A 14740-nucleotide genomic window follows, 5' to 3' on the forward strand; every position below is an offset into this window, starting at 1 on the left:
TGCTTCCTGCCCCCTTTTATTGACGTCGCCTAGGGCCTGAGGCCCCCCGGGACAGGCTGAGCTCTGTTCTAAGTCCCCAAGCCCCAGGCCAGCAGATGAACTGGGAGCCACCGACTGTGTGGGGCAGAGTTCCTGAGCAGGTGTGTTGCTGGTGGGCAGGTCAGTTGTCAGAGCACTCAAGGTGGAGGGTGGGCCCTCAGTCCAGCAGGGCCGGGTCCAGGGCCTTCCAGCATTTTAGGTCTCTGTGCCAGTTGCCTGGAAAAACCAGCAGCTGCTTTCCTGCTCTTAGGTCCGGGGGTGAGTCTAGTCCTGATGCCCAGACCCCTCAATCCACAGTCTCCGGACAAGGGAAAATCAGTGGGCGAACCTCGGGCTGCTGGGAGGGCTGGCACACAGGGTAGATGGACAGAGGCCATGAAGCAAGGGCAGGAGGCTGGGCAGCCGTGAGGAGCCTTATGTGAGGTACCGAGGAGGCCCAGAGTTGGCGATGGCTCTGGGCTGGCAGGATCACAACTGTCCCTTTGGCCCAACTGTCGGAAGTCACACAGAGGGTAATTGGAGGCCCAGAGAAAGGAAGGTTGCCTTTCAACCTACGCAGTAAGACTAAGTTCCCTGGAAGAAGGCAGGCAGGGCCACTGGAGCTCCAAGGTGTGAGTAGAAGCAGCTAGTCCACAGGGAAGATGGGATGAACAGACGCAGGCCCCTGCCAGGAAGTCCCGTTTGTGAAGCGTCCAGGGAGCCATCCCCTTGCAGGCCAGCGGAAAGACAGAAGCATGGCGCCGTTGGCCCTAGAAGCCTGAGGGCATGGCAGGTGGGAGGTGGCTCAGTCCGGGAGGCAGGTGTGCCGGGCGGCCCAGAGCAGGTCGGGCACAACGCCAGCATGCAGCTGGAGGATGGAGCCCACGCTGAGCAGGTGCATGATCTGGTGCGAGTTACCCCAGTAGTCGAAGCGGCCGGGTCCCCAGCGCTCCGGCAGGCGGGCCACGTTCACCAGCCCCCCAAGCAGTGCCAGCGCGTCCATGCGCAAGTAGCAGCGCAGGGAGCCTGGAGCCCCGGAGCCCAGCCCCGCTCCCCGGGCCCCAAACACCAGGAGGCGGGCGGCAGCCTGCCAGCCAAAGGCGCGGAGCCGGGCACTGGTGGAGGGGGCGGTGAGGGCCCGCCAGCCAGCCACACCCGACAGCAGGGTGTAGCCCAGCAGGGCAGCAGGGCGCAGCCAGGGCCGGCAGGCCAGGGTGCAGTGGATGATGGGCAGGGCCCCTGCGCAGAGGAGAGAGGCGGGAGAGGGCACATCAGTCTGCGGGTCCACCTGCCCTCTTGCTTCCAGCTTTCCTGACTCCTGCCCTTTCTACCCAGGGCTCACGTGAGTGGACCCAACCCTCAGCTCCCATCCTTCAAGCCCCCCGCCCTCCACCCCACGCCCTGCTCACCGAGAGTGTTGATGAGGCAGACCCCACACATATCCAGGGCAAGGAGCCGGGTGTACACAGGGCTGCCCCCTCTGTGGCACATGAAGAGGTGATAGAGCACAGAGCCTGCAGGGGGGGCCAGGCAGGCCACACAGTGTGTGCCCCACAGCCAGCCATCCTCGCCCAGCTGACCCCAGGGCATGGTCATGGGCAGCAGCACCAGGAAGCCCAGCAGGGCCAGTCCTGGGGGAGGGAGACAGTTTTCCATCAGACACCTTCACACTGAGGACAAGGCATGTCCCCAAGGAGGCCCCAGTCTAGAGACAGCATGGCAGGGTGAGCGCAACACAGGTCCTGAGGAGGCTGTGGGCCAGCTGCTGGCTGGCCCTGGGCAGGAGCGGGTCCTGGGCTTCTGATCACTTGATTTAGCAGAGCTCACAGTAGTTCTTGGAAGGACAGACCTTTATCCCCACTGACCGGTGAGGAAACTGAGTCACTGCCCCAGGTGACCCCAGCAAGGAAGCAATGGAAGCAGCCCAGAGCCCAGGCACTCTTGACTCCAAAGCTGCTCTCACCCTTGTGGCAGATTTCCTGGAAAGCAGGGGCCCCAACCCCTAAACCTGACTTCAGCAGAAGTCAGAAGGAGGGGTGACCCCAAGCTGAGCTCTGAACAGGACATGTGGGCGATGCTAACATGCCAGGGCCACTCTGCCTGCTCTTCCCAACCCCTGTGCCCTCTCCTCTCCAGAAGCGACCAGACAAATGGGGGGGCCTTTCTGTCGTCTTGAGGCAAGGCAGGGGAAGGGGCTGAAAGAACCTGCTCCGTCTCCTTCCCCAGCACCTTTTTGGGGAGTTCCATGCCTCCCAGCCCAGGCCTCCAGGGTCATTCCTACCACTTCCTGCAGGCATTTTGGAATTGCCTTCACAGGAGTCAGAGTTCAGCGCCTGCGGGCTGGGGCCGCTGACTGACCACTCTTGGCGGGGCCTGGCCAGGCCACAGTACCCCCAGGGAGCAGGTACGAAGGCCAGGCCCAGCGCACTCAGCGCCCCTCTCTCAGCCGCCTGTCTGCCAGGGGCAGGCCAAGGACGGGCAGGCCTGTGTCAGCACGGTTCAGCGGGGCAGCGGAGGAGGGGCCCGGTGCCTGCGGGGGGAGGAAGGAGCCGCCACCAGGCGGAGCCCCGCGGCTGAGCGGCTCGGGCAGGGGCCGCAGGGCCGCCCGGCCTGACTTCCTCTCTTGGGCCCCTCCTCGACACCCATCTCCGGGATGGGTGCTGGCGGGAGAGGGTGCCAGGGCGCAGGGATTACGAAGTGGCCAGACACCAAGCTCAGTCTTCCCAGGGCTCAGAAGGATTAAGCGGACTGGGTCCCCCACTCCCTCGCTTCCCTCGCCTGCCCCCGGGGCCCCGCCGGGGGAGCAGAAGCGGGTAGCGACGTCCGGGATAATGGCAGCTTTGTCACTGCGGCTCCTGGCCGTGCCAGGGCCGGGACAGCCCAGGATCTGGGCGCTGGGGCTCTCCTCGGCCTTCGGGCCGTGGCCCCGGCGCGGACAGGGCTGCTGCGGATGCGGGGTGCGGGGTGAGGCTCACCGTGCGTGTAGATGTTGCCCAGCTCGTTGTGCATGTAGAAGAGGCTACGAAGGCAGCCCGAGCCGCTGCTGGCCGGCCGGTAGCCAGTGAGCACGAACTTGTTAAACTGCAGGTGAGGCGGCGAGCTGGCCCAATCAAGCAGGCGCGGCCCGGCCAGGAACGCCATGGCCCGGTCCCGCGAGGTCGGTCCGCGCTCCACTGGGCCCCCGGGTCTCCTCAGTGGGCCCGCCGCACCCGGAGCCTAGTCCAGGCGCCCGCCCACCTCTCAGGGCTCTGTCCGCGCACGCGCTGGCCCGGGGGTCCCGGCGGGCGCCCCTCCCGCGCTGCGCACGCGCGGGCCTGGCGACCCCACGCTGGGGCGGAGGCCGGGGACGCGCCGGGCGCCTGAGCGCGGTGCGGCCCGCTCCACTGGGGCAGGCTCTCTGCAGGGACAGCTCGTGGCGGCGGCGGCGGCCGGTTTTCTTTTGGCGGCCCCGAGGACGGGCGCGGCCGGACACGGGAGGGGACGCCAGGCTCCGCCCCAGCTGCTCGCCCCTGATATCCCGCCCAGGGTTTCGCGCTCCGGGCTCCTGACGTTGCAGCTGCGAGGGCCAATGGGCGCGGCTGGCGGGGAGGTTCCTCCAGCGGCAGCTCAGGCCTTCACCCTCTTAGCATAATTTTTCTTCGGTCCCAGTCTCACTTGCATGGGGTGCCTGTTGGATTGGGATGCAACGTTCTGAGTCCCGGTGGCTCTGCCAGAGTGACCCGGGAGCCTCGCATTCCCTTGCAGTGCGCGCCCGGGCTTTCCGCGCGAGCCCCAGGGTCGACCCACCCTTGGGCATTCACCCTCTAGGATTCCACAGCCCGGCCACCCTGCCCAGTCCCCACAGCCCGGGCTCTGTCCAAGGTGCTGCCGGCCCGGGACTTCGGACGGGTCAGGTCTAGAGCCTGAGCGCCACCACTCCGCGGGTGATCGCTCCACTCGTACGACCCCGGAGCGCCCCAAGGCGACTGGGCCTCTAAGGGTGTGCCTGATGCCCGGTGCCCTCCATTGAGGACCTGCCCTTGGGCCAGGATTCTCTGAGCGTGTGTGTGTGTCTATGTCTGTGTGTGCATGCGCGCCCGCGCGCGCTAAGTCGTGTTCGACTCTTTGCGACCCTTTGGACTGTAACCCGCCAGGCTCCTCTGTCCATGGAATTTTTCAGGCAAGAATACTGAAGTGCGTGGCCACTTCCTCCTGCAGGGGCTCTTCCCCACCCAGGGATCAAACCCTCATGGACCGCTCCTGCATTGCAGGCAGGTTCTTTCCTCGCTGAACCATGAGGGGTGGGCGATACTCGCTCACTGTTGAAGCATATTGCGCCCTGCCTAGGACCGGCAGGAAACAGTGAAGGAGAGAAAGCAGGAAATAAGGGAAGAAAGTTCAGTATTTCCCCCACCCCCACCCCCGCCCCGCAGGGTTCATTCTAAATCACATCCACGAAGGTATCCCTTCTTACGCCTCCACCTCCTCCCGTTCTTCAGGATCCCGCCCATTCATCCTTCCGCCTCGGTTTCTCTATCCTCTGCGTTCCAGGCGGTTACACGAAACTCTTTCCGTGGAACGCCCTTAATTTGCCCACAACCAGTCTAAGCACAGTACCTCGTTAACATAGCTCCTCCCGCACAGAGGAATTTCCGGCCCCCAGTACCAAAACAGGTCTTTTATTCAAAGTCTAAGGTTGGTCTTTTGACCACTTTTGTTGACCTCTTACATTTCACTTTGGGCAGTAGTCCAGAACTACCCCAAGCAGGGCTCAAAGACCCACGAACCGAGGTCTAAGAGGAAGGGAAGCAGGATTCCTCTTGTCCTTTGGCCTTGACCATCCGGACCCCGAGGGTCAGGTCAAGTTCTCAATAGTACGAGATGCTTCCTGTCCAACGTCTGGCCTCCTCGAGATGACTAGAGCTGCCCTCAAAGGGGCAGAAGGCCAAGGCACACAGAGGGTGGCATAGGGTCTGCGGAGTCCATCCAGCCGCAGGAAGATCCAGTGGACCCTGGGGGTCCCCGAGTCAGAGAGCAGAGATGAGTGAACGCAGGGAACTCTGGCTGGAGGCGCTCAAGGGCCGGTAACTCGCGGTTAAACCCTCAACCTGGGGGTCCCCGGGAGGACAGGGCAGGGCCACCCCTCGAGGCCGGCGGTACCAAACGGCCCAGCTTCTTGTGGGGTCCCGGGAAGGCCCCAACGTTGGGGACCCTTTACCCGGAGCCAGCAGGCAGCCCCTAGAGAGGGAGCAGACGTCAGCCGAACCTTCCAATCAACCTCACCTTCAGCACCTCGCTTCGCCTGTGATCTCATGCGCGACTCCCTCTGTGGACCCAAGGCCTCGTCCCTCAAGAACCCAGGAGTTCCGTCCAGCCCCTTTCCCATCTTGTACCCTAGCGTCCCAGAGGGCCCTCCACGCCCCGGGGTCACAGGGGCGGGGCGACAGGCTCCCCGCCGGCTCCGCCCTCAGGCCCCGCCCCAGAGCGCGCACCGTCCGCGCAGCAGGCGCAGCAGCGACAGCACCAGCAGTAGCAGCACCGAGACGGCCGTCACCGTCGAGAAGACCTGGGCTGCGGGCACACGAGAGCGGTGAGCACGGAGCTTGGAAGGGCCTGACGCCCCCAAACTCGCTCCCGCCTCCCACGCCCGTCTCACCCCCCATCGAGGCCTCTGGACCGCCAGGCCCGGGGCTGCAGCTCACGTTGGCCCCGTCGAGGGGCACTGCTGGGGTCTGAGTCGAGCCCTCGAGGGGCGCCGGGTCGGCGTCGGCGTCCTGCAGCCCTGAGGAGAGGGGTGTGAGACCGGCCGGCGGAGCGGAAGACCCGAGGCGGGGGCGGGGGGGGCCGGGAGAGGGGCCTCACCCTGGAAGGTAAGCGCGAAGCCCTGCGCGTGGCCGCGCGCGTCGCTGCGGAAGATGAGCCGCAGCACAGCGGCGCGCAGGCGCAGCGGGCCCGGCGGCGGCGGCCGAGCGCCGTGGAAGGCGCGGAGCAGGCTGCCCGAGGTGGCGTCTCGCAGCTCCAGCCGGTCATGCGAGTCGGCCAGCTCGAAGAGGCGGAAGGCAAGCTCCAGCGCGGCGCCCGGAGGGGCCAGCACCCAGCTACAGTTACGATCCGGCCCGTACTCGTCCGGGAAGTCCGGGGAGTAGATGACACCCTGGGGTGCGGTCCAGTTCCCCTGGCAGGAGCCCACTGACACTGTGGGCGGGGCCGGCTGTCAGAACCCGGAGGCCCGCGGGCTCCTCCTTAACGGGGGCGGGGCTCTATGTAGAAGCCCCGCCCCTTCTCCCGCTTGGCCCGGATCGCAGGACCTTCTTCCATCCGAAGTTCAGCCAAGTTAGTTCCCTCCTCCGGCCCTGTCCAACCCGTTCTAATCAAACCATTAGTCCCCTCCTCTAGTCTTCCCTGGTGGCCCAGATGGTAAAGAATCTGCCTGCAATGCAGGAGACCAGGGTTCGATCCCTAGTTCGGGAAGGTCTCCTGAAGAAGGAAATGGCAACCCACTCCAGTATTCTTACCTGGAGAATCCCATGGACAGAGGAACTTGGCAGGCTACAGTCCATGGGGTCACAACTGAGTGACTGACAACAACAACTGTCTTGACCTCAAACAATTCCTTCCTCTAGTCCAACCCCTTCTAATCAAGCCATTAGTCCCCTCCTCTAGTCTTGTCCTCAAACAGTTCCTTTCTCTAGAGCCCCAGACCCCTGACCCCCAGATTCAACCCAGTTCCTTCTTCGGTCCAGTCCTCAACCTAATCTCTTAATCAGGCCCTGCCCTCAACCCATGCCTTCCCTTTCCAGATAACTCCCCCTGTCACTCTTCCCCTCACCCAGGCCCCTCATCCCTGCCCACTCCTCACCTTCGTAGATGCCCAGGCGCCCATCACCACCACACAGCTGGCCCGGGTGGCCGAAGCAAATCTGGTCACAGTCGGTGGCCGGAGCCGGGCGTCCTCGGGCCAGGTCGCTTTCAGAGCCACAGAAACAGGCGTAGCCGGCCTCCACGCCCGCCAACTGGGAGCACAGACTGGGTGACTCCCCCAGACAGGGGCTGGGGGAGGGGGTGGGGTGGTGGGAGCCAGAGATCGGGGTTGGAAGTGGGAATCAGGGCTGGAGGTTTGGAAATTGGCATCAAGGTTTGGCCTCAGAGTCGGATGTTGATTTGGGTGCTGAGGTCAAGGTCAGGGGTCACTGGTCTGGGCAGGTGGGCAGTACCTGGTAGCCCTTCATGCGGCAGAAGCGAAGGCACACCTGGACGGTGAGCTTTGTCGAGGTGCCACTGGGGCCGCTGAGGGCCGGAGGTGCCCCAGAGTCCACGAAGCAGCCCAGGTACCCAGGCACTGAGGGGGCAGCAGGGTCAGGCCCAGTGTGGGGCCTGCAAAAGCGAACTCCACCCCGGCAGCCCAGCCGCCCCCGTCGTCAAGCCCGGCCAGCTCACTGTGACACGTGGGGATATCGCAGTAGCGCCAGTAAATGCCCTCCTCTGTCTCAGCCACGTAGCACCATGGTTGCACGTCACCGTCTGGGTTACTGCAGGCCCGGGAGAAATCTTTGGGATACTGTCGTCCCAAGAACCATGAATTCCAGGCCCTGACCCACAGCTTATTCGCAGAATGCCACTGTGTGTGTTAGAGCAAATCCTGGTTTGCCCACCAGAATGGATGTCGACTTCCCAGTGCATGGTGGGAAGTCGTTAAAGGGGCCCGGGGCGGGGGGGGGGCTGATTTTAGGTCTTCAGCTGTTGCTCGGACATGACTTCATGTATGAGGACTTCAAGGCCATTTGTGTTCACCCCCCACTCAGCCCTGGGCCTCAGCCACTGTCCCTTGTCTTGGAACCCTGCTTTAAAGCAGACGTGATGAGCCCTAAGCTTTGCGGTTCAGCAGGGAAGTGCCCTCCCACTTAACTTGGTCCCCGTCGCTTCAGACCACAGCTATGGCTCTGAACCCCCAATCCCTCAGTCACCGCTAGTAGACGTCTCTCAAAGGAGCTGAACGCTAAGGGCCCGGCCCACTCTAGAGCTTGCCCTCTGACTAGGCCCCATCCTCATGGGCGCCTTGGTGCCCAGGTCTGACCTGAGGCTCTGCAAAAAGTTGGACTCCTAAGGCCTGACCCAGGTCAGAAAAGGTTTCCACTCATCGCTTAGGCCCCGCCCTTAGGTCCTTAAGCCGATTCATTGGAAAAGATCCTGATGCTGGGAAAGATTGAGAGCAGGAGACGGGGGAGACAGAAGATGGCATGGTTGGATGGCATCATCGACTCAGTGGACATTAGTTTGAGCAAATTCCGGGAGACAGTGAACAGGGAAGCCTGGTGTGCTGCAGCCAACGGGGTCGCAAAGAGTCAGACAGGACAACGAATGTACAAGCAGGCCCTCAAGGTGGCTCCTGGGCCCGCCCAGAGGAGACCTCCGCTCCGCCCACGCCGCGGCCCAGCCCCAGGACAACGCCCTCAACCCTGCACCAGCCCCGCCCCGCGCAGGCCCCGCCCCTCACCGGCAGAAGTTGTGCGCGCCCAGCCCCCAGCGGCCCTGGGGGTCGCTGGCGCTGCTGTAACTGTGCTGCTGTGTCTGGTCCCAGTAGAGGCACGGGCGGCCGGCCCCGCGGGGGCCGGTGCGGTTCTGGTGGCCGCGGTAGTCGGCGCCATTCACCTGGAAGCACTCGGACAGGCCTGCGCGCGGACGGCGGGGCCTGAGGCTGACCCTCGCCCGGACCTTCTCCCCACCCTCCGAGGGCTGTTCGACTGCCGCCTCCACCTGCTCTGGCCCCTCGCGAGCTGGGCAGTCGGGTTCTAGGCGCGCAGGCCGAGTTGGGAGTGCGGCCTTCGGTCCACTCTCCACGCCGGGACTCACCTGGGCTCTGCAGGCTCCCCGCCGAGGCCCCGCGTGGCGGCAGCAGCCGGAGCAAGAGGAGGAGGAGCAGGGCCTTAGGGGGCCGTGTCCCCATCGCCCCCAACCGAGGAGAGGTCGCCCTGGCCCGCGCAAGGCCCTCGGCGCCCCCAGGGTCTCCCAGGCGTCTGGGGAGGGGGGCGTTGTCCTCTGACAGTCCGTCCTCGTCCCTCTCTGGGGCCCGCTCTGGGTCTGGGGCGAGAGGATGAGGGGGCGGGGGAGTATCGCCTAGGGGTATCTGCCTCCTAAGGTTTTTGGCCTTGAAGGCGTCTCTCTGCCCCGACCCAACTGGGAATTTACCCTGGGGGGGGCGATCTTAGGCCAGGGACGTTTCCGGTCTCTGCCTCTCGGGGTTCGGGGTCCTGCCTCGGCTTCCACACCCGCCCCCTCCCGCTGCGCCTCGCTCTCTAAGTCTCCCTCGCCCAGGTCTCTAACGCGCCGGCTCCTGCCCCCCTCGCGTCCCTCCGCGCGTTCCTCGCCCCTGGGTCCCTCCCTCCGCACCCCACCCCCCGAGGCCGGGAAGCCCCGCCCGAGACTGGAGCCGAGGCAGCAGGTCCAGACGCCTCCCACGCCCGCCCCCCCCCCCATCTCCGGGACCCTCCGTGGCCCGGCGCGCCCCTCCCTGCCCTTCCCCCTCCCCGGATCAGTGAAGGTTCGGGTGGGAGCGTGTGCAGGAGGACAGGCCGGGCTGGTAGACAGAGGACCCTAAAGGGGGAGATACAGGACCGTCTCCCGGGGCCACATGTCCCGGGACTCGCCAGCGTCCCCTGTTCACAGCCAGCCTTGAATGAAGTGCGCGCACTCTCCCACTCAGTCACCATTCATGGTGAGACGCTCACACGCACACCGTCTTTGGATCTTCACGCCTCTCCCTTCCCGGGTCCCGACGCCTCCGGCCTGGGGAAGCGTCACTCCCAGCCCCCTCACCCGCCCGACAAGCTGGAAGGGTGGACGCTCAGCCCGGGACAGGCAGGGGCAGCTGGTGTCTGGGAGGAAGGCAGCTGCGCCCCTGGTCCCAGCCTTTCCCCTCCTCGCCTCCTCCTCTCCCCAGGACCCCCGGCCCGGGCTCGCAGCGCGATGGAATTCCCCCAGCGGTGCCCCCCAACCTGGCGGGGGAGGGGGAGGGGAGCAGGCCCAGGCAGGCGTGGGGGGAAATTCCCCGCCCCGTCCCCCTGGGCCCAACTCCTCTGAGTCCTCTGATCTCCCAGCAGCGCCCGCCGGCTGCCCCAAGGGCTTGGGGGGAGGCCAGCGCAGGTGCGTGGGAGAGCGCGGCAGGGAGGGGTGGGAGGAGGGAAGGGGGGAGGGGAAGGAGATGGGGGGGCCAGAGCCCCAGTCGCCCAGATGTCTTGCCCCTCAGTCCAGCCTCCCACCCCTCACCAGACCCCCACCTCGCTGCCCAGCTTGGAAGGACCTATCTCCGCCCTGTCAGTATCCACACTCCCCCTGTCTCTCCTGGAAGATTGGGGGCATCAGAGAAGATTCTAGGAAACCCAGAGTGCTGCTGGTGGTGGTGGGACCCCTGAAGACCTCTGCTTGGAAGTCAGTGCCTCAGGCTAGGGGGCTTCCCAGGTGGTGCTAGTGGTAAAGAACCCGCCTGCCAATGCAGGGGACAGAAGAGAGGCGGATCTGATCGCTGGGTCTGATCCCTGTGTCAGGAAGATCCCCTGGAGGAGGGCAGGGCAACCCACTCCAGTATTCTTGCCTGGAGAATCCCATGGACAGAGGACCCTGGCGGGCTACAGCTCATGGGGTCAGAGTTATGACTGAAGCAACTTAGCAGGCACTTCACACACATGCTGGTGGGGGAGTGCATGTGTCACGCTGGGGTGGCGAGCATTCTAAGAAGCTGGCTGACTGAGACTGGAGGCCAGCGCCTTGGTTGTCTCCTGGGGGAGCCCTCTCGCCTCCCAGTTTCCTGGCCCTGCTTAGCACTGGACGGGGGTCTCACTGCACAGGTGAACCCAGCTAAGGAGGGAGCAGTAACACCCATCGACCAGGGCCCCCTTCTCCCTTTTGCTTGTGAACTTGGGGTCCGCTGTGGCTCTGTGGTGTTGTCCTAGGCTCTGGCCTGGGCCATGGCCAGGGCGACGGGGTTGCAGGGAGATCCTCACTCTCAGGGGTCACATGAGAGAAGGGTGAGGTGGAGGACAAAAACCACCGGTACTCTGCATGCAAAAAGAGGGTCAGCGGGGACCTGGAGGAAGAACTGAGCCCTTCCCTAACAGGAGTTGGGGGACCAGGCCAGGCTGATCTCCTGCAAAAGGAGTGTGGGATGAGAGGAAGGGGGTGCTTAGTTCTAGAACTCAGGTACCAAGACAAGGGGCAGAACTCCCACTGCCAGCTCCAGTCCCAGTTGGCTCACAGAACCTTGAACTTGGAAGGCCTGGGCCCTCACCCCCCTCCTCCTCTTCTGGGGAGTTCAGAAAGGCTGCCGAACCAGGGTCCCCGGTTCCAGTCAGTACTTCCCCCTGGTCTTGCTGCAGCAACGCTGTCCCAGGAGAGCTGGGTCCCTGCTGCATGGCCCCTGCCTGCCCCCTGCTGTCGACTGACCCTGCCTCCTCCAGCTCCTGCACTAACAGCTGAACTTCATTCCCGTGCTTCCCTTGCATTTGGTGTTACCACAGGAATGAGTTCTGGCCATGAGGCATGACGGGGGGAGTGATGCCTCTTACTCTCAATACTCAAAGTAATAGCCAGGATCAATAGCATTGTCATCCCTGGGGAGAACTGCAGAATTCAGAAATGCAGGTTCTCAGGCTCCACCCCTAACCTCCTTCATCATAACCTGCATTAACAAGCTCCCCAGATCTTAAAGTTTGGGCTGCACGGATGTAGATGCCTGCCAGGTCTGGCCTATAGCAGCCTCAATTTCTAACTCCCTCATCCGCCAACTGAATGGAGAGGATACTGAGGACCCAGGGCAGGGGGGATGGAGCTGGATTCCCAAGTGACCTTATATAAGGAGCCTGCCAATCAGCAGTATCAGCATGGGGCTCTGCGTGAGTGGAGGCATAAACATCTATGTATTCAGCCACTGAGATCCAGGCCTTGCTTGCTGTAGCAGCTGGCGCAACTTAACTAATACATCCTCTCACCCTCATCCAGTTCTTGTCTCCAGGGCTGCTTCCTACTGAGAGCTGACGAGGGAGAATGTTCTGTGCTTCTCGTCGAGCTTCTGGTGCCTTGTTGGCTGTCTTGGCATTCCTTGGCTTGTAGAAGCCACCCATCACCCCGATCTCTGCCTTCATCTTCACGTGCGTCTCTCTGTGTGAGCACCTGTGTCCAAATTTCCCCTTTTAATAAGGACCGCAGCCACACTGGACTAGGGGCCACCCTAGTTTGACCCTGTCTAGACTAATCACATCTGGAGTGATCCATTTCCAAATAAAGTCACATTCTAAGGTTCCAGGGCTTCCCTGGTGGCTCAGACGGTAAAGAATCTACATGCAATGCAGGAAACCCAGGTTTGATCCTTGGATTGGGAAGATCCCCTTGAGAAGAGAATGGCTACCCACTCCAGCATTCTTGCCTGGAGAGTTCGATGGACAGAGGGGCCTGGCGGGCTACAGTCCATGGGGTTGCAAAGAGTTGGACACGACTGTGTGACTAACACTTTCACTTGTGGAGGTTCTAGGGCTTAGGGTTTCTACATGTGAATTTTGGGGGACACACTTCAACTCCTAACATCTCATCTGTTTCCTGTCCCTTTGCATCCTTCCTGCCACCGCCCTCATCTGGGCCCCCACCCTCTCCTACTTGGACTAATCACTCTCTCAGTTGAGGCCCAGTGTCCCATGGTTTCCAGGAGCAGTCTCTCCAGCAGCGAGAGTCTTTTCAGAGTCCTCAGAAGCGGCTGAGGAGCCATTCTAGGGCCTCCAGAGCCCTGCGGTGGCAGGGCAGTCATGAGAGACTGCGCTCTGCAGAGCTGTGGTGCGGCTGCGGCCTGAGGCTGGCAGCTGTCCCAGCCTTTGGAGACTTCCTTGGGTGCCTCTGGCTTCTGGTCCTTGGACCAGGTAGTCATACCTGGCACCCAGGAGAGAACACCCGGGACAGGTCATATGGGCACCCAGGAGAGAACACCCGGGACAGGTGTTGTGTGATGGGATTGCAAATCAACCCTGCATATTTCCTGGAAGGACTGATGCTGAAGCTCCAATACTGTGGCCACCTGATGCGAAGAGCTGACTTGTTGGAAAAGAGCCTGATGCTAGGAGAGATTGAGGGCAAGAGAAGAAGGGGGCTACAGAGGATGGAATGGTTGGATGGCATCGCTGACTCAATGGACATGAGTTTGAGTCCACTTGTCTACTCCCTGATCTCACACTTTCAGCCTCCACAACTGTGAGAAATAAATATCTGGTGTTTAAGATCCTCCCCTCCCAGTCCAGTCTATGGCATAATCACGGCAGCTTGAGCAGACTAAGACACTTGGATTCCCCAGATTCTCCCAGCACCGGAGGAAGGAACCCCATCACAGGGACACTGCAGAGACAGTGTCGACTGATGGATCTGGGGTTTCTTTTCGGGATGATGAAATGTTCTGGAGTTAGAGGTGATGGAGACCCTACCCTGTGAATATACTAACAGCCATTGGACCACCCACTTGAGTGGGTGAGCTGGATGCTATGTGGATTGTATCTCAAGAAGGCTGTTACTGAAAAGAGCCTGATCACTGACGGAACATGGGGACAAGAGGGACGGTGTCAAGGATGGCCCTGGGTTTCTACTGTGGTGGAGCCATCGGAGGAGTGGAGGACAGTCCCCTTTGCTCCTTGCTCGGCTGGTGGCCACGGGAGACCTGGGGCCAAGGTCCTGGAGGCAGCAGGATACACAGGCTTGGTTGCAGAAGGGAGTGGGGGGCTGGAGCTGCACACTGACAAACCGCGAACCCTGAAAGTGGCTGGGCAGAGAGGGCTGAGGTCCAGTCCCCAGAGCCAACCACCTTGCAGACGGGTTGGACCAGGGCCGAGGGGCCCTTGAAGGAGGTTGGGGGTGGGCGCAGAGAACCCGGGGGTCGCTTCAGGTCTGCCAGGATCAAGGAGGGGCAGCTGGTGCAGGAGAGCGAGCTCTGAGATGCACCCGCTGACTTGAGTGACTCGTGGTGCCATCCTGCCGGAGCCATCTCAATGCAGGACATGGGAGCAGGAGGCTGGGCTGGGAGAAGCGTTTCAGTGATGCTCGCCTCACACCCCCGGGGGCAGGACTTGGGGTGGGAGCCCCTAGAGCCCGCCGCTGCCCCATTGTTAAAATTTGGGTTCCGTGTCGGTAGTTTCCCTTCTCCTTATGAACTTTTACTTAAAATTTCATAATTGAGAGGTTGTTGTGCCATCACCCAAAGGAACACAGTAATACTCTACCAGCTCCATGTGGTGAAGACATACCGAAGCAAGGTTTATTTCAGGAAGGAGCAGCCAGGCGGAGACAGGGCAGGAGGAGGGCAGGGCTGCGTCCCACTGGTGTTGTCTGCCAGGGGCCAGCTTCCTGCTGGTTGTTTCCTCTGGGACGGCACTGGGGCGGGGGCAACTCTGTGGCTCTAGAACCAGAGCAGAGGTGGCCACTTGAAGGGGGCTCGGGGGTGGGTGGCTATGGGGCCACCCCAGGCGGCCGCGGCATCCAGGTTCACGTCCACTGGGGAGTCCTCGGTCTGAGCAACACGGACCAGCCACCTGCCCTCTGAGGTCAGAGCAGGTGCAGAGCGGGGGCTGCGCGGATGGGCCCCCTCAGAGGGCGGGGCAGACATGCTGCAGAGGCGGGGGGGCCAGTGACCCTGTGGGGCTGGGGTCACGCTGGCTGCTAGGACTCAGTGCTTCTGGCCTGACACCTCGGGGCTCTGTGAGGCTCCCCTTCATGAGAGACT

At 62.7% G+C, this 14740-nt stretch overlaps 2 protein-coding genes across 3 annotated transcripts; both read right to left on the reverse strand.

Annotated features, from left to right (window-relative positions):
- PAQR4 (progestin and adipoQ receptor family member 4) lies at positions 1-3585 on the reverse strand. 2 transcript variants are annotated; one of them, XM_086376167.1, is made up of 3 exons: positions 2994-3585; positions 1428-1649; positions 1-1257 (listed from the first exon to the last, which is right to left on the reverse strand). In XM_086376167.1, the coding sequence occupies exons 1-3, from the start codon at positions 3157-3159 to the stop codon at positions 824-826; spliced, it is 822 nt and encodes a 273-aa protein (XP_086232293.1). In that variant the 5' UTR covers positions 3160-3585; the 3' UTR covers positions 1-823. The 2 variants fall into 2 exon arrangements, with proteins under 2 accessions (XP_086232293.1, XP_086232294.1); XM_086376168.1 differs by lacking the exon at positions 1428-1649 and having other exon boundaries at positions 2994-3490.
- Positions 3586-4660: 1075 nt separating this feature from the next.
- On the reverse strand, positions 4661-9089 carry KREMEN2 (kringle containing transmembrane protein 2). The gene is made up of 9 exons (XM_086376166.1): positions 8848-9089; positions 8492-8666; positions 7435-7526; positions 7212-7336; positions 6857-7010; positions 5860-6192; positions 5654-5779; positions 5490-5568; positions 4661-5235 (listed from the first exon to the last, which is right to left on the reverse strand). Exons 1-9 carry the CDS (start codon positions 8939-8941, stop codon positions 5025-5027), a joined length of 1389 nt encoding a protein of 462 aa, XP_086232292.1. The 5' UTR covers positions 8942-9089; the 3' UTR covers positions 4661-5024.
- Positions 9090-14740: the final 5651 nt, after the last annotated feature.

The sequence above is a fragment of the Bos grunniens genome, chromosome 25, assembly GCF_055505025.1.
Source record: "Bos grunniens cultivar Pamir isolate PY7600 chromosome 25, Bosgru_T2T1.0, whole genome shotgun sequence".
Taxonomy (NCBI): domain Eukaryota; kingdom Metazoa; phylum Chordata; class Mammalia; order Artiodactyla; family Bovidae; genus Bos; species Bos grunniens.

Excerpts from the sequence above, each read along its gene's own strand:
- PAQR4 (XM_086376167.1), bottom strand. The coding sequence starts at position 3,159 with ATGGCGTTCCTGGCCGGGCCGCGCCTGCTTGATTGGGCCAGCTCGCCG. Across the intron at positions 1,650-2,993 it reads GGGCAACATCTACACGCACG|GACTGGCCCTGCTGGGCTTC; the intron begins GTGAGCCTCACC and ends TCCCTCCCCCAG. Across the intron at positions 1,258-1,427 it reads CTGCCTCATCAACACTCTCG|GGGCCCTGCCCATCATCCAC; the intron begins GTGAGCAGGGCG and ends TCCTCTGCGCAG.
- KREMEN2 (XM_086376166.1), bottom strand. The coding sequence starts at position 8,941 with ATGGGGACACGGCCCCCTAAGGCCCTGCTCCTCCTCCTCTTGCTCCGG. Across the intron at positions 7,527-8,491 it reads GGCGCGCACAACTTCTGCCG|TAACCCAGACGGTGACGTGC; the intron begins GTGAGGGGCGGG and ends CCGGGCCTGCAG. Across the intron at positions 7,337-7,434 it reads CGATATCCCCACGTGTCACA|TGCCTGGGTACCTGGGCTGC; the intron begins GTGAGCTGGCCG and ends CTGCCCCCTCAG.